The sequence below is a fragment of the Lepidothrix coronata genome, unplaced genomic scaffold, assembly GCF_001604755.1.
Source record: "Lepidothrix coronata isolate B3197 unplaced genomic scaffold, Lepidothrix_coronata-1.0 Scaffold176, whole genome shotgun sequence".
In the NCBI taxonomy this organism is placed as follows: Eukaryota; Metazoa; Chordata; class Aves; order Passeriformes; family Pipridae; genus Lepidothrix; species Lepidothrix coronata.
Window position 1 is genome coordinate 998,576 of NW_016690356.1, and position 22,628 is coordinate 1,021,203.

Sequence of the window (22,628 nt, forward strand, 5' to 3'; positions counted from 1 at the left end):
CGGTTGAGGTTGGGGCTGGGTCGGGATTCGACCGGCCGGCGCGGCAGAAGCGGCGCGCGCGGCGCGGAGGAACATTGGTCATAACTAAGGCGGGGTGCTGAGTCCTTCCTTTTCCGGGCGGGGCGCGGCGCAGACGGCCACGAGCAGCTCCGGCACCGCCGCCATGGTGAGGGAGCGCCGGGACGGGGGAGCCGGGAACGGGGAGTGCGGGGGGCCGGGGAGAGCCGGGCAGGCAGCGGGGCTGGGCTGGGGGAGCGGGGCCCGGCGGGCTGGGCTGCGCCGCGGGCAGCGCTCGGGCCGCGCTGGCGGCGTGGGGAGCGCGGCCGCCATTTTGGGCCTGTAGGCGTCCGCATGGGGACCGTGAGGGACCGGGACGGGCCGGGCCGGGCTGGGCCAGAGCTCGGCTTGGTGGCCTAAAGTCCCCCCTTCTTAGGGCAGAGCGGGGTTTGGGCCCACATCGCCGCCTGGCAGGGCCTTTTAGTTACCTCACGTATTAGTCTAAAGCAAAACAAGCCCCACGGGAGCGTTTGGGTCCACGTAGAGCGAAAAAGAACGGCTTCTCTAAACGCCCTATTTGTGGTTTCTTAACTTTCTTTTCTTTTTTTTTTTTTTAATTTATTTTATTGCAAAACAGGCTTTAGGAGGCCTTGGTCTGGAACCAGTTTGCAGATGAACAGCTTTTCCTGCCAATAACAGTTCGAGTTGTGCTCTGGTTCCCTCACGTCAAGTTTGGTGCTTGTGTTGGGATCTCTGCACCCACAGCAGGGCCAGAGGCTGCTAGTGACCAGTGTCACAGGCACAGACAGCACTTCCATTGCCATGAGCTCGTTAATTTTGAGGTTTTTAGTATTTTTAATGCTTCCAAAACGAATTCTGGATGGGAAAGGGAAGGAATATGCTTTGCCTATACTGTTGCCACGAGATTAATTAACAATCAATACAGTCTAATGCTATAAGATTCTTTTTTAAAGGATGCTGTTCACACTGGCAGACTCTTTTGGGGCATCCTTTCGGCCCCTTTTTCAGGCAGCTGATGCAGAGGGCAGTTTAAATCTTCATCTTGCAAACTTCTAAACACCAGGAATTTTTCAGGGAGCCCAGACTTCACAAAAAACTCATTCTGACCGTTTGATGGTCTGCAGTCATTGTGAGTGTCTGAATTGTGTTGGAGAAGTTGGTTACAGCATTTGAGCTGTTAAACATAATATAAATAATGTTAATTAATTATCTAAATAAGTATTTATCTAAATAAACACGGGTGGGTTTTCCATGGGCTTTTTAACAGCAAGTGGGAAATAGTTTAGAAAGTGTTTATCAGAGAGCCCAGAGATTCAATCCTAGAGTAATTCTGCCCAAATTCCTTGTAAATCTATAAAATTTGAGACCTAAATAATGTTAATATTAATAAATAAATTATCTAAATAAATACGTATCTAAGCAAACACAGGTGGGTTTTCCATCAGCTTTTTAACAGCAGGTGGGTATTAGTTTAGAGAATTAAAGACAGTGTTTATTAAAGAGTGCAGAGATTCAATCCTGGAGTAATTCTGCCTAAATTCCTTGGAAATCAATGAAATTTAAAACCTAAGTAATGCTAATATTAACAAAAAATTATCTAAATAACCACACGTGGGTTTTCCATGGGCTTTTTAACAGCAGGTGGGCAGTAGTTTAGAAGGTGTTTATCAAAGAGCGCAGTTCAGTGCTGGAGTGATTCTGCCCAAATTCCTTGGAAATCTATTAAATTTGAGACCTCGGCTGTAGTTTCTGGCTGTGGGTTGTGCTGTGGAGTTTCCCACTCCCACGTGGAGGGGGAATATTGCTGTGATGACGTAATTTGCGTCCTACCCAGTGCTCAGTGACAGTTGCCTGCTGTCGGTGCGCTGGCGCTGCCGGGTGACGACTCCCGAGTTCTGAGCAATATTGAGGGCTTGGCAAGCCAGGAATTGAGGAATTCCCTATCCCTGTGCTAAGAGTTCCTTCTCCCCAGGCTTGTGCTCGGCCGCTGATCTCGGTGTACTCGGAGAAGGGGGAGGCCTCGGGGAAGAACGTGTCCCTTCCCGCCGTGTTCAAGGCCCCGATCCGCCCCGACGTCGTGAACTTCGTGCACACCAACCTGCGCAAGAACAACCGGCAGCCCTACGCCGTCAGCGAGCTCGCAGGTACGCCTGGGCACCACCAGGGCACCACCAGGGTGTGCCAGGGATACCTCCAGCCCCAGGAGCTGCTCCCTCACTGGCTTGGCCGGGAGTTTTACTTTAGTCATAGAATCGACCGGGTTGGAAAAGACCTCCGAGATCATCAAGTCCAACCCTTGATCCAACCCGTGGTGGTTTGAACCACCACAAAAAATAAAAATCCAATCTCCAGCCTTCCCCCACCCCTTCCCACAATTTTACCTCAGCACCAAAGAGAAACTTTCAGGCAGATACACCTCTGTAGGGGGATAGGGAAGGGAAGATATATACATTTATTCTGCACAAATTAAATACTGTACAAGCTAAAAGCAACTATATACATATATATACACAATATTACACACGTCTATCATCCTTCTAAGCCTCTGCCTTAATTCAGTCCAGGAGGAGCCCTTAGGCTGATAGGTAAGCAGTCTTTCTCTCATGGGAGTGTTCAGGGAAAAGGATTTCCTCTAATTCACTCCCCCCCCAACCTCCAACTGTTTACTGAAGTAAGTTCCCAGCCCATGGCACTGATGCCACATCCAGTCTCATCTTAAACACCTCCAGGGATGGTAACTCCACCCCCTCCCTGGGCAGCCCATTCCAGTGGCTGATCACCCTCTCTGTAAAAAATTTCTTCCTAATATCCAACCTAAACTTCTCCTAGCACAGCTTAAGACCATGATATATAAATTTGGGTTCTTTAATACCTCGAGACGGCATCAAGAGAAGCAGCCACGGGCTTGTTCCCAAGGGATTTCTTTATTAATTTAGGGGAGCAAGTAAGGGGACTTGGCCAAAGTTCAAAAGGACACCCCACAAATGTTCTACGATACTGATGTAGCATATACTGTTAAACCACAACACTTTAGGCAAAATCCAGTAAATCCACAACACTTGAGGCAAATTCCAACCACTTCCACAACACTTAAATCGAGATCCAATCCCTCCAGCTCCAAACCACCCTAAGCATCAAGAACGGAGCAAAGAAAGACAAGCAGAGGGAGCAAGAAGAGAGGAGAAAGGGAGAGACAGATCATGTAGCTACCACCAAAGCCTTGTAGAGCAGCTCTCACCAGTCCAATGGCAGGGCTGTGACATGAGGCAAACACATGCCCTTGGTTTTATCTGCTCTGGTTCTGACCCAATAATGACTGATCTGGTGTCTAACAACTGGGAATTGGAATTAGAGAAGCACTTTTAGTGGGATTCTGCATAGAAAGCACCATGGCTGTTCTGATTATTAACATTGTTATTCTGATTTTAAATTGTGTGATGATAAAGCCCAAGGAGGAGAAGAGGGGCAGGTCTTTCTCAGGCCTGGTGTTCAAAGCACCATTAAGATTTTCTTTTTTAAATCTGGTGTTCTCAACTTCGGAATAAATTTTCCTGAAATCCTTCCACTGCCTGGCATTTCCGGGGTACCTCCATGATACCTTACTTCACAAGAATCCCTGCTCCATATTAACCACCTGAGACTTACCTGAGGCTTCTGCCAGCAAAAATCCTCTGCAAGTGAGCATTTGTTAAGAGTTGTTTCAGCAGCTTTTAGGTGCAGGTGATTTCTGCTTCCCAGGAAAGCTGTGCTGGGAATGTGCATTTTTAACCTTTATTTCTGAGGTTTCACATAAGCATTTTAACCCACCAGGAGCAGCAGTGCCAAGTTAAAGCTCCAAATGGAGGATCAAGCTTAAAAATGAGTGTGTTAACATGTTAGGTCAGCAGCAGGTATATTAATATGCTGCAAATAAGCTTATCTGGTCAAGGTTGTTCTGCTGAAATGATGAGATTCCACTTCATTGGTCCGTGTTTCTGAAACACATGATGTGTGGAAGTTCTGATTGGTGCTTGGAGCTGAGCAGCTCCCTGACTTTGGGAGGGTCCCTGTTGTCACTCTGAATGCCCCTGTCTCTGTTGCAGGTCACCAGACCAGTGCTGAGTCCTGGGGGACCGGCAGGGCCGTCGCTCGGATCCCTCGCGTTCGAGGGGGTGGCACTCACCGCTCCGGCCAGGGGGCCTTTGGGAATGTATCCTTCCATGGCTGTGCTTCCAGCAGGGGCACTGAGCTCAGCCAGCTGAAAAGTTATTCCTGAGTATCTAAAAGTGAACTGGAGTCCTCCAGTGGTTCCCTCTGTGTCTTTGGAATCATGTGACGTGTCCTGTCTTGCCATGATGTCGTAATTTGCGTCTTACTCTGTGCTCAGGGACAGTTGCCTGCTGTCAGTGACCTGGCACGGGTGGCTGACGACCCACTAACGCTGAGCAAGCACTAAAGAGTCACTTTGGGAAGAGAATATTGCAAAGGGTTGTTCTTAACTCCACCTCAGATGTGCCGAGGCGGCCGCATGTTCGCTCCCACCAAGACCTGGCGGCGCTGGCACCGCAGAGTGAACATCACACAGAAGCGGTATGCCATCTGCTCTGCCCTGGCTGCATCTGCCCTGCCAGCTCTGGTCATGTCCAAAGGTGGGAATTCTGTCTCTGGGAATGTTTGATTGAGCCAGTGTTGGGTACTGTGTGATGACTCCAAAGGAATTTTGCACCACACAGTGATGCCGTTGGCTTTCTGTGCATGGAAGCAAAGGTTTGCTTAATACTCAGGTACAGCAAGTCCTGTCTGAGACAGACCTTGAGACTCCACTGGAACTTCACTGCTGTGGTTACTGTGCCTGAATATTACTTCATTAATTTCATTGAACAGCAGTGCCAAGTTGCACCTCCACGTGGAGCATCAAGCTTAAAAATGAGTATGTTAAACATCTTAGGTCAGAATCAAGTACATTAATATACAAGGAATAAATTTCTCTTAATAATAATCAAGATCTGTTTTGCTGAAATGATGAGATTCCACTTCATTGGTCCGTGTTTCTGAAACACATGATTGTGTGGAAGTTCTGATTGGTGCCTGGAGTTGAGCATCTCTGACTTTGGGGGAATCACAGTGTTGTCACTCTCTGAATGAAACTCTTTCTGTTCCAGCCCACCAGACCAGTGCTGAATGAAAAATTTAATTTCCAGTTTATCATGTTGTATCACTGGTGAATACAGAAGGCAGTAACTTTGACACATGGGTCCAGCCAAGATCAGTTGTAACATAATCTCTTGTTAGGTCACCGCATTGAGGAGATTCCAGAACTTCCTCTTGTTGTTGAGGACAAAGTGGAGGGTTACAAGAAAACCAAGGAAGCTGTTCTGCTCCTTAAGAAGCTTAAAGCTTGGAATGACATCAAAAAGGTGAGTTGGTAAGGTGTGTTTCCAAGAGCAGGTGATTCAGCCCTACAGAGGGAATTCCAAATAGTGGTGTGTTTTGAGCCCAAAGAGTGATGAACTCCTCACTGGTCCGTGTTGCAGATCCGCAGTGATGATGGTGACGTTCTGACTGAAGCGGTTTGGGGGGGGTGCCTGGTGGGATTTGGGCTGTTGGGATGCTCACAGGTTTCCCCCTTTCCCAGGTTTATGCCTCCCAGCGCATGAGGGCCGGGAAGGGCAAGATGAGGAACCGCCGGCGCATCCAGCGCAGGGGGCCCTGCATCATCTACAACGAGGACAACGGCATCATCAGGGCCTTCCGGAACATCCCAGGTAACTGTGGGACACAGCTGCTCTTCTGGCATGAGACCGCCTGGAATGATGAGATTCCACTTCATTGGTCCGTGTTTCTGAACCACGTGATTGTGTGGAAGTTCTGACCCGCTGCAGTGGCCGATAACGCTCTTTGTAACAACCTGTTCTGGTGATGTTGAGGGTGTTTGTGACAAATGTCACAGCCGTTCCCAACCCTGAACTGCATTTGGGCAGTTGAAAATAAGTTTGTATCTGGAAAAAGTGATTCCTATTAACCAAATAATAGATTTTCACATGTAGGGGTGTGTGGCTCTGTAACGTCAAAGCCGAAAAGCCGCAACGTTTGTGCGTCCTTGATTTAATTACAAATTAAAGGGATTTCTCTGCCTGGTTCTGAACAGGAATTACTCTCCTGAACGTGAACAAGCTGAACCTGCTGCGACTCGCTCCGGGGGGCCACGTGGGGCGGTTCTGCATCTGGACGGAGAGCGCGTTCCGCAAACTCGACGACCTGTACGGCACCTGGCGCAAGGCGGCCACGCTCAAGAGTGACTACAAGTGAGTGCAGCCCCTCACACAGGCTGGGAGAGCAACCCACGGGTGTGGGGGGAAAAGGGACGCTGGGACTGCTTCCCGAGTGCCTGTTCTCAGTGAATGAGCCGTGGTTTTATCATCCACTCACACTGGGAATGTTTGTTTCCCAGCCTGCCGATGCACAAGATGACCAATACAGATATCGGAAGAATCATGAGAAGCCAAGAAATCCAGAAAGCACTGCGTGCTCCAAAGTAAGTGGTTTTGTGTAATGAATGTCACGTGTGCTTTCTCTAGTCATTGCTAAACGTGAGGTCTTGTTATGGGATCAGAAATCTCTGTGCTGGGCTGTCACAGGGCTGGGATTTCTTAATTTCTGGGTGTAAACGTCAGGAATTTAAGCTGCCCAAATTTCAGGGAGAATTTATCAGAGCTGCCATTGCAAAATGAGGTGACACTACGTGTCTGTGCTTTTCAGGAAGAAGATTCACCGCAGGGTCCTGAAGAAGAACCCGCTGAAGAACCTGAGGATTATGATCAAGTTGAACCCCTATGCCAAGACCATGCGCCGCAACACCATCCTGCGGCACGCCCAGAACGTGAGTGGGGGAGTGGGGCTGGCACACCTGGGTTGGTGCTTTGGGTGTCACACTGATCATCTCCCTGTCCTTTTCAGCACAAACTCAAGGAGGAGAAGAAAGCCAAGGCCAAGGCCAAGCTGGCAGCCAAGGCCCCGCCTGCGCCCAAGGCAGAGCCTGCAGCCAAGGCAGAGCCTGCAGCCAAGAGGCCGAAGGTGGCCAAGCCCGCGGGCAAGGCCAAGGCTGAAAAGGCCAAGGCTGAAGCGTGAGCACGGTGGGGCTGGCCTGGGGCCCTGCAGGGGCTGTGCCCGGGGCTGGCAACTAATAAATGCAGTTGGAACAGAGAAAATAGTGTCAGTTGTGGGTGTCTGAGCAAGAGCTGAAAAGGAAACTCTTCAAGGAAGAGTGAAAAAGGAGAGGGCCAGTCGGGCTGAGCCCGCGGGCGCTGGGCCGGGCCCGATGCGGGTTCAACCCGCGCGGTGCCGTGACCAGCAGAGGCCGCGCGGGGGCAGCACCGCCCCTGGGGGTGTGGTTGGCGCCGTGACGTTACGCTCGTGACGTCACTCGGGCGGGCAGTGACGTCAGGGGGCCGGGCTGCGGTGCCTCCTCCCCGGCGCCGGGGGCGCTGTGCGGGCCCGGGCGGGGCGGGCGGCGCGGGCCGACGATGCTGAGCCGGCTGCAGGAGCTGCGCAGGGAGGAGGAGACGCTGCTGCGGGTGAAGGCGGCGCTGCACGACCAGCTCCGCAGGCTGCGGGTGCGCGGGGACGGGAATGGGCACCGGGAGCGGGATGGGGATGGGAGCGCCGGGAGCGGCAGGGCCGGGCCCGCCCCGCGGTGCGGACCCGCTCTCCCCGCTCCGGGCGGGGAAGGAGAGGCGGGATGGTCCCTGCGCGGGTCAGTCCGCGTGAAAGGACACCCGTAAATCCCCTCGGTGCGTCAGGTGAGAGTGGGATCCATCTACTGCTGCTCCGAGAGGATACACCCACATTCACCTCTGACATGTGGGGTACACGTGTCGTACGTAAGGATACAAGAGGTAAGTGGAATTGTGAGTATGCAGGATACAAGAGGTAAATGGAATTGTGGGTGTATGTAGGGTACAAGAGGTACGTGGAATTGTGGGTGTATGATTTGCCTTCTTGGCTGTTGCACAGAGAAGGGATAGTGAGTCTGAGGTGTAGCTGAACTAAAGACTAACTGGGTTTTGAGAATCCTGGGTAGGGTAATGAAGGAGCTTAGAACAGCAGTGCAGAAGGAAACAAAGCTTTTCCAAGACTGGCAGGTAAAAAACCCCAAGAGCCTGAGCCAAAAATGTTGTGCAGTGTGAAATCCCTCGGGGTGGGTGCTGGGTTTGCGTGTTCAGTGTTTTACAGAGCCCAGGCAGTGCTCAGGGTTGTGCTGCTCCCTGTTCCCAGGTGGAGGAGCTGGCGCTGCAGTCCATGATCAGGTCCAGCGAGGAGAACGTCCCTGTCCCCTCCTCAGCCCTGCCAGGGGACACTCAGCAGGTGAGGGGGGTTGTGCCCGGCTGTCCCCGGGGTGGGGGCTCAGCACGAGCAGAGCTGTGGCCGGGGGGGTTTCACGTTCCTCGTGTCGCCCTTGTCTGTCCCTGCCAAGCTCAGCTGTAAAATGCCTGGGCTGGTGCTGGTTTGTGGGTTTTGCCCTTTCCCATCCCCGTTTCCAGGGGGTTGGGAAGCACCACTTTGGTGCAGGTTCAGTTCACTGTTTATTAAATATTATGTCTGATGCTCTGAACTGTGACACTGGGACTGCACAGCTTTAATGCTGATTTGAGAAGTGATTTGGGGTCTCATAACCAGCTCTTTTCTTGTGCCAGACTCTTGGGCAGATGGACAACGAGGCTGCCATCAATCAAACCCAGCTACACCTCAGCCTTCAGGACCATCAGGAGGAGGAGGAGGAGGAAGAAGAAGAAGAGGAGGAATCAGATTCTTGAGAGGGGAAAAAAATCAGAGATGGTTTTTGATACAGACTCAGGAATTTCTTCTGCATTCATTTAAAATTCACCAACTGATTCCCATGTTGTGCTGTGTGTGGATCTGAACTATGTGAGACATGAGACAGAGTCCAGGGCAGTGACACTGAGCACACAAATGTCACAAGCTGGGCACATCTTGACTCAGATGTTAAAAGAATGAAAATCTGCTGCACAAATATGTAGCACAATCCATTCCACACTGAACACCTAATGTAGCTTTTACAACATCCTTGGATGTGGAAGGGAGAGGTAATTAATCAGCCAGACTAATTTAACATGGACACTAAAAGCAATAACTCACCTGCTCTCACTTCCTGATGCTGACAAACAAAATCAGGTGCTCAACCAATGATTATGTTACAACCTCACTTTGCCTAAACTGGGAATTTTAGATACATGGTGAGAAAAGATGTGTCCAGGGTTGTCTCCAGCTTTCAGCTGCCGTGTTTTCAGCTCCATGGAAAACTGGAGTTACTCCCAGTGCACTGGGAGTGCAGGTCCAGCACCATCAACCCAATTGTGAGCGCAGCACTGAGGTCCCTCTGTCCCCACTGGTGCTCTTCAGTACTGTCAGTCTGTCCAGTGAAGTTCTTTCTACTTCCCGCTCTTCAGAGTAGCAGCCAAGGAGCCTTTTACTTGTCCACAAATTGTACAGTAGAAATTGGTGCTTGTATTAAGGAAGTAATACTCTTAAATTGCTGTTGTTTACTTGTTCTCTCACAGTAACCTCATAAGTCAGTGCAGTTCCACCTGCTTTCCTGTGATCTTCAAGGAGGAGTTTAAGAGCTTAGTTATAAATGGAAGGTGATTTCTGTACTTGGAGAAGGGTCTGGAATCCTGGGTGTGGGCAGGACACACCATTCAGGCTCCAGTGAGTTCCTGCCCCTGGTTAATGAGAGACTGTTGATTTGGCTTTTATTTGGTTTGTACCAATAGAAACTGAATGTTGGGATGTAAATGTAGCTTCATCCTGCACTAGACTAATTAGATTTTGAGGATCCTGGATGTCTTAAGGAGTGCAGAAGATTCAGTAAAGCTTTCCCAAGACTGACAGGTAAAAACCCCCAAAAGTCTGAGCTGAAAATGTCATGGAGTGTCAAATAGTTCCCTGCAGGTCTGTGTGAGAAGAGCTGGTTTGGGAGGAGCTCAGTGGCCAGCCTGGCCTTTCTTGGCACATTTCTGCTCCAAAGGGTGGTTTGGACTGTTGAACAGTGTTATTTGTGCCCAGCATGGTGCAGAGTGGTTTCCATGGATATAATTCCTGATGCCTTTTGTGAATGAGCCCCTTGCTTGCTTTTGGGTTTAAACAGACCAGTTCTGTTGCATGTTGCAATAAAGTTCTTTCCCTGCTGTCCTTCCATACACCTGTGCCTGCAGTGTCCAAATTATTGCTGTCTGGGGGGGGCCAACATGTGAAGTGGGAGTTAAATCCCTAAAAATGTGCTGTTCCCACACTGCACATGTCTTTTACCAAGCAGCCCAAGGGTGCCAGTGGAGCTCTGTGTGCAATCCAAGCTCAGGGAAGGGTTTAATTTACACACTGCCCAGCTGTCACTGCTCCAACAGTCCCATTCCAGCCAGGACACACTGGAGAAACCTTGGATGTGTCAATGAGTCATTTCCTGCTCTGCTGGGCTGAGGGATGTTCTATCCCTTTGATATTCAATCCTGCTGGCCATGTGGAAGTTCATGTCCAGGCTGATGGGGATTCCTTTTGGGAAAGAATTTCAGGCATTTCCTGATCAGAAGATCACTATGAAGTGCAGTGAGCAGATTAAAGCCTTGGTTAAGTTTTTTGAGTCTTAAAAGAAAGCTTCAAGAAGTTACTTGATAATATATTTATTAAGAGAACCCATTGCTAAACATCTTGAGAGAATAAAACAATAGAGGATCTTCATACATTTTAGACACTAAACACAGTTGTCATGAATCTTTAGGTTAAAAGAAAGCAAAGTGCTTGGATCATTGTCTTGATTCCATAGGACATTTCCAAGAACTAACTTTTAAAAATCAATTAGAAAGACAAACATCACTAAACCCAAGGATGATGATATGTTCGAAAAATAAATATAGAAATATGAACAAGTCTACAATTAGAATATTGCCCTGTACATTCCAAGAAATGCAGAGCTCTTGCCTTCTTCACCTGGAAAGAGAGAGATCTCTGAACAACAGCACAATTGGAACCCTTAGGCTTAACTTTCAGGTACAGCTGGGCAGCAGCAAAGCTTGACAGACAGTTTGGGAGCATCCCTATCCCGTTCTGCAGGGGGAGATCAGGGAAAGCATGATTGAAGTACCAACGATTTACAAAGAGTCTTGAGAAAGTTCAAACCAGCTGGGGGGGCAAACCCCCTCCCCCAGTGATATTTTCATTAAGAAAGAATATCCATAATCACCTAAAATCAGCAAGCACTGAACTCACACAGCTCACGTTTTGGTCGGTGAACGGACGGGACCCGAAACGATACCAATTAGTTTATGACAAAGTTGAAAACCATTTGGCACATGCTATCAAGACATTCTTCCTTAAGAGGTGAAATACATGTTTGAACAGGTACAAGCTGAGGGAATGGGACTGGAATAGCATCTTTGTCCCCAGGGACAGCCCGGGAGCTGCTGCCCCAGCTCAGACTCCGGCGGCGTGTGTGGGGGTGCTGGGCTGGTTAAGGCCGATGGTGGAGCAAAGCCACCCCGCAAAATCCACCTCCTCTGCTTCAGACCTCTTAATGAAGGCGTGGATCTGAGCACAGGAGAACAGCAGGTTAGTCAGGCACTCAGTCTGCTCAACAACAACCCCACCAAACACGAGAAACCCAATAAATCCACTCGCAGTAGTCAAGCTACGGAATAAAAACTTGGCGGAGCACGTGGAGTGACAGGAGGGCTTTTCTGCAGGATACAGCAACAACCAGCACATGAGATGTACACATGGCAAACCATTCCAGAGGAATATCAGCCTCTAACCAGCCCCCTGTAATCCTTTTCTGTAGGATACAGAAACAACAGGCACATGAAACGTGCACATGGCAAACTATTCCCGAGGAGTCCTGCCCACACAGAGCCTGCTGCAGAGCACTTACACCACTCTATATGATAAGGATGTGACTCAGCCACTCGAGATAATACCCTGGAAAATGTCTGCCTGTGCTCTGGGAGGCTTTTTGGAAGAGCGGCTGTTTGCATTTTGCACCACAGGGCAGGGAGAAGTTGATTTCCTGCAGTACAACTCAAGTCCTGGCATTGCACTTAAAACCATGACAAGATTCACTGAGACTCGTGTGGTCGCTTCATGTGAAAAAATGCAGGATTTTTTTGTGCCTGGTGCTACAGATTTTGCAACACAAAGCTGGCAGAAAGAGAGAGAGAAGTTTTGTGTTTCATAACAGAAGATAAAAATGTATTTAACTATAAATGGACCCATATACTATGAGGAATTTTGTTCTTTTGTCATCCCAAAAGTAATAATATATATGTTTTATTAATGACTAATAAATCCAAGAGAGAATTCTTCTGATAATTGATTTATAAGCATTAAAATATCAAAAGGCAGACTCCAAAACCCACCAGTTTTGGTCTCCTTGGCACTCCCTGTTCTGGGAGTGTGTGGAACCTGCAGCCCCTTCATCTCTGGGTTAGAAAAGCTGTTCCTCCTCAAACTCACATCAAGGGCCACAAACACACCCCAGGCCATGTGCTCTGACCTGCTGTGGGGCAGCTGAGGAAGCCCAACCTGCAGGGAAGGGGGGTCTTAATTCAAATTAAGAACATTCACTTACCATCAGCTGCTTCAGGTCGGCTCTCTCAGCAGGATTTTTAATTAAACTGGGAAAAGACAAAGTATTGCACAAGTTACACACTGTCACCTCTCAAAACAAAGCTCCAGTTGGGTCATGCTGGGTGTGTTTGGCTCTGAGGACTGTAGGTAAAAGCCTCAGCACTGTGGTGCCCCTCAAACACTGATTTGGGGCTGTAATTCCCTTCTGTGGGTTCCAAGGGACAGATTTAGGGCTGAAATCCTGAGCTGTGACATTGTTCAGTGGAGGCAGGAGGAGAGTCTACAACCAAGCTGGAGAGATAAATTCCCATTTAAACAAAAACAACAGGAACCACTTTATTCCTCAAGTTTTTTACCCAAGTCTTTTCAAGCTCAGTATCAGGTAGAGCCATGGCATTGCTGTTCTTCCTTTTGGAAACTGGAAGGACACATATTTAATAAATAAACTAACTTTTCAGAGTGCAATGAGCTGCCTCCTTTAGCAGTGAATATCCTGGTTCGGTGCTGGGGTCACTGGAAAGGTGAGGAGATGGGGGAATGGCTGCTGTGATAAAGGTGCTGGGTCAGGGACACACCAGGAAAGAAAAAACACCTGGGGCCTGCAAGACTCCTGCATCCCATGGCACAGCTCCTGCAGGATGAGGTGCCAGCTACCCTTGGAAGGGATGATCCTGTTCAGGAGCTGGTTGGGCTGTAGGACCAGTCCCTGAGGGCTGGGGGGCCTTCAGTGCTGAGGAGGTGCTGATCTCGGGTGCACAGATCAGCAGAAATTCAGTGTGAAAGAGGGGAACAGCCCTCAGCTTTGGGGTTCTCTGTAAAATGAACTTTGGGCACAAATTAACACACCAAGAGGACTGTGCTAACTGCAATGACTCCACATTTGCCTCGGCCCAGAGCAGGGACATTGATTGCCAGGGGGCTGGTTCAGAAAGGCAGCAGGGCTGACCCCCAGGGTGCCCCTCTGCCACCCAGCCAGAGAGTAAATACTCACCATTTGTTAACAAAATCTTGAAATTCAGAACCAAAAACACCATTGGGCAGCTTTGGAGGTGGCTACAAAGAAATAAACAAATAAATGTTTAAAATCAGCAGTCATCCAGCATAACTCCATGTCCTACATGTGAGCAGAGCTGGGAAGCTCTGCCTGATCTGGGTGATCACTCACAGCTGCAGCACTTCAGGGATTTCAGGATAAAGCAGAGCAGAGACCCTTTCTGAGGCGTGGGGTGGGTTTTGGTGGGTTTATTTTCCCTGCACACAGCCCTGAATGGGGTGGAAAGCCTGAGCTGGCACTAAAGGAGGCACAGTGTCCTTCTCCACATTCCCAAGGGAAAAATGTCCTGCACCTCATTAGTACCACAGTCATTTGGATCTAAATATTCTGTTCCAGGGAATGAGTTTGTTCAGGCTCTGAATTCAAAAAGAGTTCTGATACTGGAAGAAGAGGAACTCCAGAAACCTGTCTGCTATTGCCTTGTTCTCCAGGACACCTGCTACAGGACCAGGGATAAGTTTTCCTTCTGCAGGTCCTGGAAACACACGGGGTTGTATCTCCAGAGCAGAGATGTGACCTGCTCTCAGTTACTCCCTGCTGTGTTGGAGGGAGCAGCTCTTGCTGAAGATAGTGCTAAATCAGAGGTGGCAGGAGATAATCTTGCCAAATTCTCAACTACTGCAGCTTTTCAGCTCAAAGTGAGCCCTCAGGGATGCTCCAGGAGCTGGGCCACAGCAGCTCCAGTAATTCAGTGCTCACTCTGTTCCAAGAGTTGGTGCTGGCATATTAAAGTGTTATATAACATGCAAAAGAGCTCTGTAATGTGAGAGAGCTGTGCAGGCAGACAAGTTACAGAAGCAATTTGTCAGTCCATGAACAGCAGCACAAGCAGTGCAGGGATCCAGCCACCAACTGTGCCTTTTAAATAGGTGTGTTGGACACACTTTTAATAATTCCTTCCCCTGGAACAATCATTATCCAGCTCTGACAAATGACAGCTAACATGAGCAGGATTTTTTTTTTTTTGGAAGAACACAAGCAGTGGAGTCACGTGAGCTCCAGCAGAACTTGTGAAAATACTGCAAACACACAATCAGTCCTAAAATATCAATCTCTAACAAGCCTTGGAGCTTAGCTATTTGAAAGATATTTTTGTGAATTAGGTTGGTCATAAGACTAAAGCAAATGAAAGAGCACTGACCCCACATCCCCTCAAATTCTGGGATGCTTTAAAACTTTACAATTGTGTGAGATCAAACTGGTAAGTGCATAAATTACCTCGTTGACGATGTAATCAAGGAGTTCAAAGATTGCCATGGGGGGTCTGCTGTCTGGTCCATAGGCTGAGGAGGAATTGGAGAAGTGGAAAAACACAGGTTTAGTCTCCTTGCGTGATAGGGGGGCTTCAGGAAGCCCAAGTCATGCACTCTTGTTACTTTACAGGAAAAGGAGGTGCAACAGCAACTGGGTAACAGTTTCATGCAAGGAGATACTGCTTTAGGTCTGATCCAAAGCATAAACTGCTCTGGGAATTGTCCTGCTGCCCTTGGATCAGCACTGCATCTCGGAGAGGAACCCCACCAGGCTGGGATCTGAACAACTGGGCTGTGCACAAGCACCAAGAACAACAGGATCCCTGCTCCTCAACTCTCAGACACCTGAGCCAGGTGCCCAACCCAATCCTGGCTTGTACAGAGTTTAAAGCCACACTGTGCAGACCAACATCAGCTAAAAAACCCCTTCAGGGAAGAACTGAACTCACAGCTCATCGGTCGACCCGGTGCTCTTTGCCTGGGTGAGGTCTCTGTGACTGGAGAATCCCCCTCCACAGGGCAGCCAAACATTAATTCCAGCTCCTTGGAGTCAGGAGGGGGAATTGGGTACCTGCCAATAGCCATTTCTACCAGGGACAACCCCATGCTCCAGATATCCGACTGCACGGAGTAGTGAGTTCCCTGGAGCCTTTCTGGCTGTAAAAAAAAAGGAGGGGAGGGGAGAGAGAACATTGAAACGAGAAATTAAAAACTGAATTCTGCAATAAAATACATAAAGTCAAGGATGAAACCCCAACTTATTAATGTGACACGTTCCAGTGAGAGACTTAGTGATATTTTCCTTTAAATCTCTCACCTGGATGTCCAGGAGTTCCACAAACTCTACACACCATCACCTCAACTTGGGGACTGTTTAGAAATCATGCAATTATGCTGCTGTTTTATTCCTTTAGCACAATATCTGGATGTTGCACCTATTAATGATGATGGGGCTGCTAAACAGCAAGAAAGCAAACTGGGCTGGGCAGTGAAGATTCACCTGGTTTCCCTGAGAAGCTGCTCTGCATCCCCCCAGATCCATTTCTGCTCAAAGAAAATGTTCACTTTGCTTTTCTGTCCTCTTTTTTTAAAAAACCAAACTCATATGTTATGGAAATGGTGCAGATTCTTGTCTGACTACATGCATATTTTGGAAAAATCCATATGCAGTTTGAGCCTTACTCCCAGAGAATGTGAGAATGCAGCATTACTGTAATGTCTCTTCCCTCTGCCATGGTAGGTGATAGTTTTGTTAAATTAGGTTATATTTGAGCTTTCTCCAGTGTCCCACCTCAGTTAGTTCCAAAGTCACCTGGATAAACTACACAACTGGACAACAGATGAGATGCCCAAACCCAAAGGTTTTCATAAAACAAAAGTGTAAAGGAAGAAGTGAGTGGATGAGAAAAACCAGGAAACGTGGAGTGTGGCAGTTATAAAAAAAATAATTACAACCTAGACATTTGCTCAAGTTAAACACTGCTGATTGAACACACCTCCAGATGGCAGAAAAGCATGTTTGGCATGGAACAATTCCATATGTACATAAGTATGGAAAGGGAGCTGCTGAAAGGAAGGTACTTCAGACACTGTGAAAGCAAAATCACCCTCAAGGCCTGGGCTGTGACGTGAGGCCAGAGAGCAAAGCTAAACCTCAGCCTGTAAAAACAGTAAACTGAAGAAACCTGAAGGCAGAGAGCACTTGGCTCTCATTCCTTCCACTCCAAGGAAAAGGGAGATCCAGCAGAATGGAATGGAGCTGTAAATTGGTTTCTGCAGCCCCAGACTCACAGGAGAACACAAACCACAGTTTGATTTCAGGTATGCCACCAATATTCAATGACAAGAAGACAATGCTGTCTTTGCTGCTGAAATGCAGGCCCCTTGCTGAACAGAGCCAGCAGGTTGTTCTTTTTTCCTTTAAGTCCAAACCCACACAGTTTGAACCCTGCAGCCAAACCTCTGAGCAACTGCACGAGTTCCTTGAGCGCTGAGCAAGGTGTGTGTGAAACAACAGGGCTGTTCCTGCCAGCAGCTGTGCCTCTCACACCGTGCAGAGAGCTCAGTTCCAGGGTGTTCCTCACCCACAGGAACACAGAACACTCTGGAAATAGTCCCAGATTAGCCCCCATGGCCTTGCCCACACCAGAAACTCCCGGGATTTCTCCTGTTGCTGCAGGATCTGGGAGCAGCCCCACTCAGGCAGCACCTTCCCTACGTAAGTGACCTCAGCAAAATGGAAAGAGGACCCCATTCCAGCAGGAAAACAAACCACAGACGCTGTGCTTTTCTGGAGACACACTTATACAACCCCCAAAGGCATTAAACAATTGGATTCTGGAATGCAGACACAGTTGCAGCTCTTTTGGAGGGTTATAAATATCCCAAGTTCGTGGCTTTTCTTGCAACAGCTCTCCCCACACACACAGTCTGATGTGACACTGGAATACTCCTGGAATGCAGGAAGTGCTGAACTATGAGCAGCAGCAGGAACAGCACCAGTTGGGATCTTGTCTGATCACCAGGAGTTTGATAACTCCACCATAACACCCTGAAAGCTGTAAAATCTGCACTTACAGACATGTAGGAGCGAGTGCCAACGAAGGAGTTTGCCATGGAATCTATCAGCTGTCCACTGACACCAAAGTCACAGAGCTTGATTTCACCTCGAGAGTTTACCAAAATGTTAGAGGGTTTAACATCTGGAAAAAACAAACAAACAAACAAACAAATGGATGATTTATATTCACAAGAGATAAAATGGGAATTTGACAATAAAAGCGACAGGAGAGGAGAGAATTCTGTGTCTCCCCTTGTTTCCCTTCTATGACACAATTCTGTCCCTTCCCTGGGAATGAGCAGAGGAGAGATTTGGTTCCCTCCCAGACTCTCTAAGTACAGATAAACAAAAATATTTGAATTTACACAAAAGTTATTAGTTTTTTGATTTCACCCCGTTTCCTGGCTTTTACATATTAGGTCTGGGCATGTAAAATCTCTTTGCAGATAAATTATCTCCTCTGAGATAAATAAGTGTATGACAGCATAACTCCTCTTGAAGGATGCTCCTTTGCCTAGAAATGATCAATAAAGAGGCCCCACATATTTAATTTACAAAGGTCAGTGAACTACAGCAGTCACACTATCATCCCTTCATATCTATAGCAAAACACTCCCTGGAGTGTGTTCTGGCTTTGGGTTTTTTGGGGTGGTGATGGTTGTTTGTTTGCTGTTTTGTTTGGTTTTCGGGGGTTTTTGGCGTGTTTGTTTTGTTTTGTTTTTTTAAAGCTCTGAAAAAATAATTTTCCTATCACTGAAAACGTGTATTTAAAACACTTTCAGGTTTTCCTGCCACAAAACCCCCCCTCACGACTTCGAATTCATCACTTTTTTTCCTAAATGGAAATTTAATAAGGGTCACTGGTAGCCAAGCAACTAATAACAGCTCTTTGTGAATGCCAAGGTACAGGGAACAAGTGTTTAGTGTTTCTTTCATAGCTGCAAGATGGTTTTTTTAAATGTATCTCACTGCTTAGCTGGTCATTACCAACCCATTATCAAAATAAGCAACCAACAGCCCACAGAGGCAAAGCAGTGCTACAGAAAAAAAAGGAATTATAGATTCGTTTTGAAGAAAGAGAATCATAATTTCCCTTCTGAGCAGATCCAGAAATCCACAGTGTGCAGCACGTTTTTATTTGCTTTCCCAAGTGGTTTTCAGTTCAGTGACTGACCTTCCTTTGTGGTGTCAGTGGGATGGCTCTGGAAACAGGACTCCTCCTCACTGGGAAAGATCTCCATGCAGGAGGTTCTGCCCCACTGACCAAGATCCACAGGGATTGGAAATGAGGATAAAACTCTATTTCAGCTGTTTCTCCCCCCAGTCCCCTTTTAAGGAGCAACACGAAGTTTGAGTAGTTGGAACTTTTGGGAAGTGTGGCTCCATTTTCTGGTCCCTGATGTTCCTTTCCCAGGGAACTGAAGCTGTCCAGGCACAGGGACGTGTGCTGGGATGATTTCCTCAGCTGCAGGACAGGCAGCAAGTCCAGGAGCTTCACCTACCAGTTAAATTCCAGCAGGAGGGGAAAACAAGAAAAGAAAAAGAACAGACACAAACACAGAGCCCAAGCAGATGGTGCAGGGAAGGAGGCAGCAGAGCTTAGACATTCCCAGCTGCACAGGAATCTGCACCTAAAGCTCTCTGCAAAAACAAGGTGGAAAACGTTTACAAAATACTCTGGAAGCACAGCAGAGCCTGGACAAATCCCAGATTTGTGCTGCTCCTCAGTGCACATCTACGGGTTCTGCTGAGAACAAAGAGGTGAATCCTCCCTTTAATCTCCAGAGTTCATTAATACTTCATAATTAAATGACAAAAAAAGATCATTAACATTCCCCTGCCAGTGACCCAAACAACATTCTGGTTTTTAGGTGGTTTGGAATCCACCTGGGATGTGATGACACCACTTTTACCCTCGGTGTTCCTCCAGGTGCTAAAGCCAGGCTGCCCCTCTCACAACAGCACAGCAAAGTGTCTCCTCCCTGCATTTCTGCACAAAGCTTCACTTCCCTGGAGTATTTCCACTCTCCCCAGGCAGTGGGATCAGAGTGATGTTTGGGAGGCTGCTGCCTTCCCACCCCTCTAAATGTAGCACCTCTGCTATTTTAATTCCAAGGAGCCTCTGAGCACTTGAGCAGTTTCTCTGGAAACCAAAGATTTGTATTGCCAGAAGAACGGGAATGCCAAGGCATCCTGCAAAATCCGTGCTGGCACTTGGGAGAAAAATGACAACAGGAACACAAAGTGTGTTATGTAAGTATTTAAGTTTTAAAGAAAATTAAAGAAATTTCATGTATCAGCCTAGACAAGTCAGGAAGAGATTTCTAGAGAATTCTAGAGAATTCCTCCACCAGACCAGAAGGAGGGATACCTGGCACTGAAAAGGAAGGTAGCTGATACAAAGAAACTTCCAGAATGTCTTGAGATCTCTCTTGGAAGAGGTTTGTACCCTCTGCTCTCCCCCACGGGCACAAACCCAGCTCTGAAAGGTGGCCCTGGACATTGTCACACCCTCAGGCAAGAATTCCCTGTGCACCAGTCACTGAGCAGTGAGACACTGAGGACACACACCAGCCATGGGAATTGCAGCACATTACTGGGATCCTCCAAGGAATTGCCACATCCCAAGGCAGGATCTCATGGGAATACTGTGAACTGACCCCCTGGAACAGAGCCCTGACACCTCCCTGCTGGGTGGCACCTCCTACCCCGGGGTTCAGAAACCTCACAAAGCAGTTCTTGTGCAAAAAGAGAATTCCCAGAGAGGATTTCACTCCAGCCAGGACCACAAATGTCCTCATTTAACAGAACAGGAGATGATATGAAAATATCCAGCACAGTCCCTCTCCTTGCCCCTTCCCTCCCTGGGCCTTTGTGTCCCACCAGTTTGGCTTTCTGAGGGTTTGTGAGTTCTATCAAGCCTGTTCACAGCCCAGAACACAAAGCAGGGCACTCCAGATGAACTAACACTCTATAAAAGGACTATATTTTCCATTCCTGTTTCAGTAAGCCCCAATAACTCCTTCCTTGAGCTGCCTGCCATCACCACTGAACCCTTTTCCTCACAGCCACTCCAGGGCACACCTGTGGTGGAAGCAGTTTAAGCTCAATATTACAAACTGGCTGATGTTGCCACACAACAAAACATAATAACAGGATGAATTCCTCCCTGAAAACCAGCTCTCCCAAGCCCTGCTCTCTTCAGATTTCAGAACAGATTGTTTGGCCCTGTGTTCTCATGTTTCACGGGGACGTCTCTTGGTTTTTAAGCCACCCACTCTCCCCACAGCACAAACCCAACCAAATCTTACTACACCGAGCCCACCAAGTCACACATTTTTCCCCAGGGGTGGAGGAGTGAGAACAAACAGCCCCTGTGAGATGATGTTCACACCCTGTCAGAGCAGTGCTGTGGCAAAGCCAGAGAAAGCAAAGCACCTGCAATTATTAGAGCTGGGTCACCAAAATAATGCTGACACAGAGCAGGAGGAAAGTGCTTTTGCCAGCACTAATTTTTTTTTTTTTTTTTTCAGCTGGGATTCAAGGAAGAGGCAGTTTGGAAAAGTGGAACTGCCAGAAAAAGCTTCACCTGCACCACAACTTATTTGTGGGGGGCTCCAAGCACTGCAGGAAGGGCAGCCTGGAGCACAGACACACTGGGGGACAGATCAAAGGCAGAAAACTGAGCTGGAAGAATAAAAATCACCACGTGTACATGGAATTTTACACTGCAGGGCACACTCAACCCAGTCACTTTGGAAGAAATGTAGAAGAGGAACTTCTGCTGATCCATGAACCTGAAGTGTAACCTCTGATGGAGCAAAGACTGAGAGGTGAAGCTGCACTTCCACAAGGTCAGGAGGGCTTCAGTTTGGATTTATCAGATTTAGAGACAGTAAAACTGGTTAGAAATAAATAAATAATAATTGCTGCCTCTGCTGAGCAAGAACAACCAACCAACACAGTGACAAAGCACTGCTGTGGCTGAGGTGAGAACCACAAGGCACAGCAGGAACTCTGCCAGGATTCCCTAAAATAACATGATCTCTTTCCCAGGAGTCTCCCTCGTGCTCTGAACAGACAAATGACTTTACAACTACCATCAGAAATCTTTGCAGAGTCCACCTCCAGCCTCCTTGCTCCAGACCAGAGCTATATTGGATTGTCTGGGGGTTTTTTAAACCAGGAATGTGTAATAAACACGGTGTAAGGTGATCCCACAACAGCTTGTACGAGGCAGGAGTGCTAATTACTCCTTTTGGGCTGGGCAACAAATGTAAGCTCAGACACATTAATGTCTGCTGAAGATATTTTTATGCTCTGAGGATCCATCTCAGATGGTCCAAACCTCCCCCAGCAGCTGGTGGGTCTGCACATACGAGCACAAACATGGACTGCTCCATCTCCAGCCTTCCACTGACACCCACAGCACCAATAATGCTTTTGTTACCTTCCCAAGTGTCATTTTTCTTTAATGGAACATCCAGTAGATTAATAAAAGAGCTGGATTTTAATAAAGGGCATCTATAAGCAGAAAATAATCAAATATATCGATTTTTAAGTAACTAAAGACCCAGGAGAAGCAACAGTCCCCTTTTACAGAGCTTCACCACGCTTTTAAAATGGTTTAAAAGTATAAAAAAGATGCAATTCTGCAGGACAGATGTCTCTAAACAGCCTGTGAGTGTAAGACAGCTGGGAGAAATAGGGACTTCTTTGAAAAGTTTTAATGGCAATCAGGAATGTTTAACAGTCAGATGAATTTTAGGTCAGAGGTTTTAATTGCAAGCAGTTTCAAACAGAGACAGAAATTCTGTGTGCACATATAACACAGGAACAGAGGTTTAAGCCCAGATTATGAACCCAGAGAAAGTGCAGTAAGACAGATGTTGAAGATACACAACAGTCATGGTAAGAGATTTGGATTTAAAACTAAAAGGTTGCCTTACATTACCCAAGAAAAACCCTCTGAACCAAAGTTATTTTGAACTATAAAGAACAAAAACAAAGCTGCAATTTATCTCAAGTAAAAACATAAATTCAAGAAAAGTTACCACATCAACTTTTATCTCACCTCTGTGCATTATTTTATGCTTTTCTCTCAGATATGTGAGTCCTTTTATTACCTAAA

General features: G+C 47.5%; 3 protein-coding genes across 3 annotated transcripts in view; 2 read left to right on the top strand and 1 right to left on the bottom strand.

Moving 5' to 3' along the window:
- Window positions 1–37: 37 nt before the first annotated feature.
- RPL4 (ribosomal protein L4) lies at window positions 38–7,205 on the top strand. The gene is made up of 10 exons (XM_017830280.1): window positions 38–166; window positions 1,991–2,162; window positions 4,101–4,207; window positions 4,508–4,646; window positions 5,290–5,414; window positions 5,633–5,762; window positions 6,146–6,302; window positions 6,449–6,532; window positions 6,757–6,877; window positions 6,955–7,205. The coding sequence occupies exons 1-10, from the start codon at window positions 164–166 to the stop codon at window positions 7,123–7,125; spliced, it is 1,209 nt and encodes a 402-aa protein (XP_017685769.1). The 5' UTR covers window positions 38–163; the 3' UTR covers window positions 7,126–7,205.
- A 274-nt stretch (window positions 7,206–7,479) lies between these two features.
- On the top strand, window positions 7,480–10,214 carry SNAPC5 (small nuclear RNA activating complex polypeptide 5). The gene is made up of 3 exons (XM_017830335.1): window positions 7,480–7,610; window positions 8,272–8,361; window positions 8,691–10,214. Exons 1-3 carry the CDS (start codon window positions 7,521–7,523, stop codon window positions 8,808–8,810), a joined length of 300 nt encoding a protein of 99 aa, XP_017685824.1. The 5' UTR covers window positions 7,480–7,520; the 3' UTR covers window positions 8,811–10,214.
- Window positions 10,215–10,675: 461 nt separating this feature from the next.
- The window catches only part of MAP2K1 (mitogen-activated protein kinase kinase 1), a 32,151-nt gene continuing 20,198 nt past the window's right edge, over window positions 10,676–22,628 (bottom strand). Inside the window, exons 5-11 of the mRNA XM_017830329.1 lie at window positions 22,572–22,623; window positions 17,515–17,639; window positions 15,387–15,594; window positions 14,903–14,967; window positions 13,622–13,683; window positions 12,632–12,677; window positions 10,676–11,595 (exon numbers count right to left, since the gene is read on the bottom strand). Of these exons, the coding sequence (XP_017685818.1) occupies window positions 11,482–11,595; window positions 12,632–12,677; window positions 13,622–13,683; window positions 14,903–14,967; window positions 15,387–15,594; window positions 17,515–17,639; window positions 22,572–22,623 (672 nt within the window). The 3' untranslated portion in view covers window positions 10,676–11,481. The remainder of the gene's footprint in view (window positions 11,596–12,631; window positions 12,678–13,621; window positions 13,684–14,902; window positions 14,968–15,386; window positions 15,595–17,514; window positions 17,640–22,571; window positions 22,624–22,628) is intronic.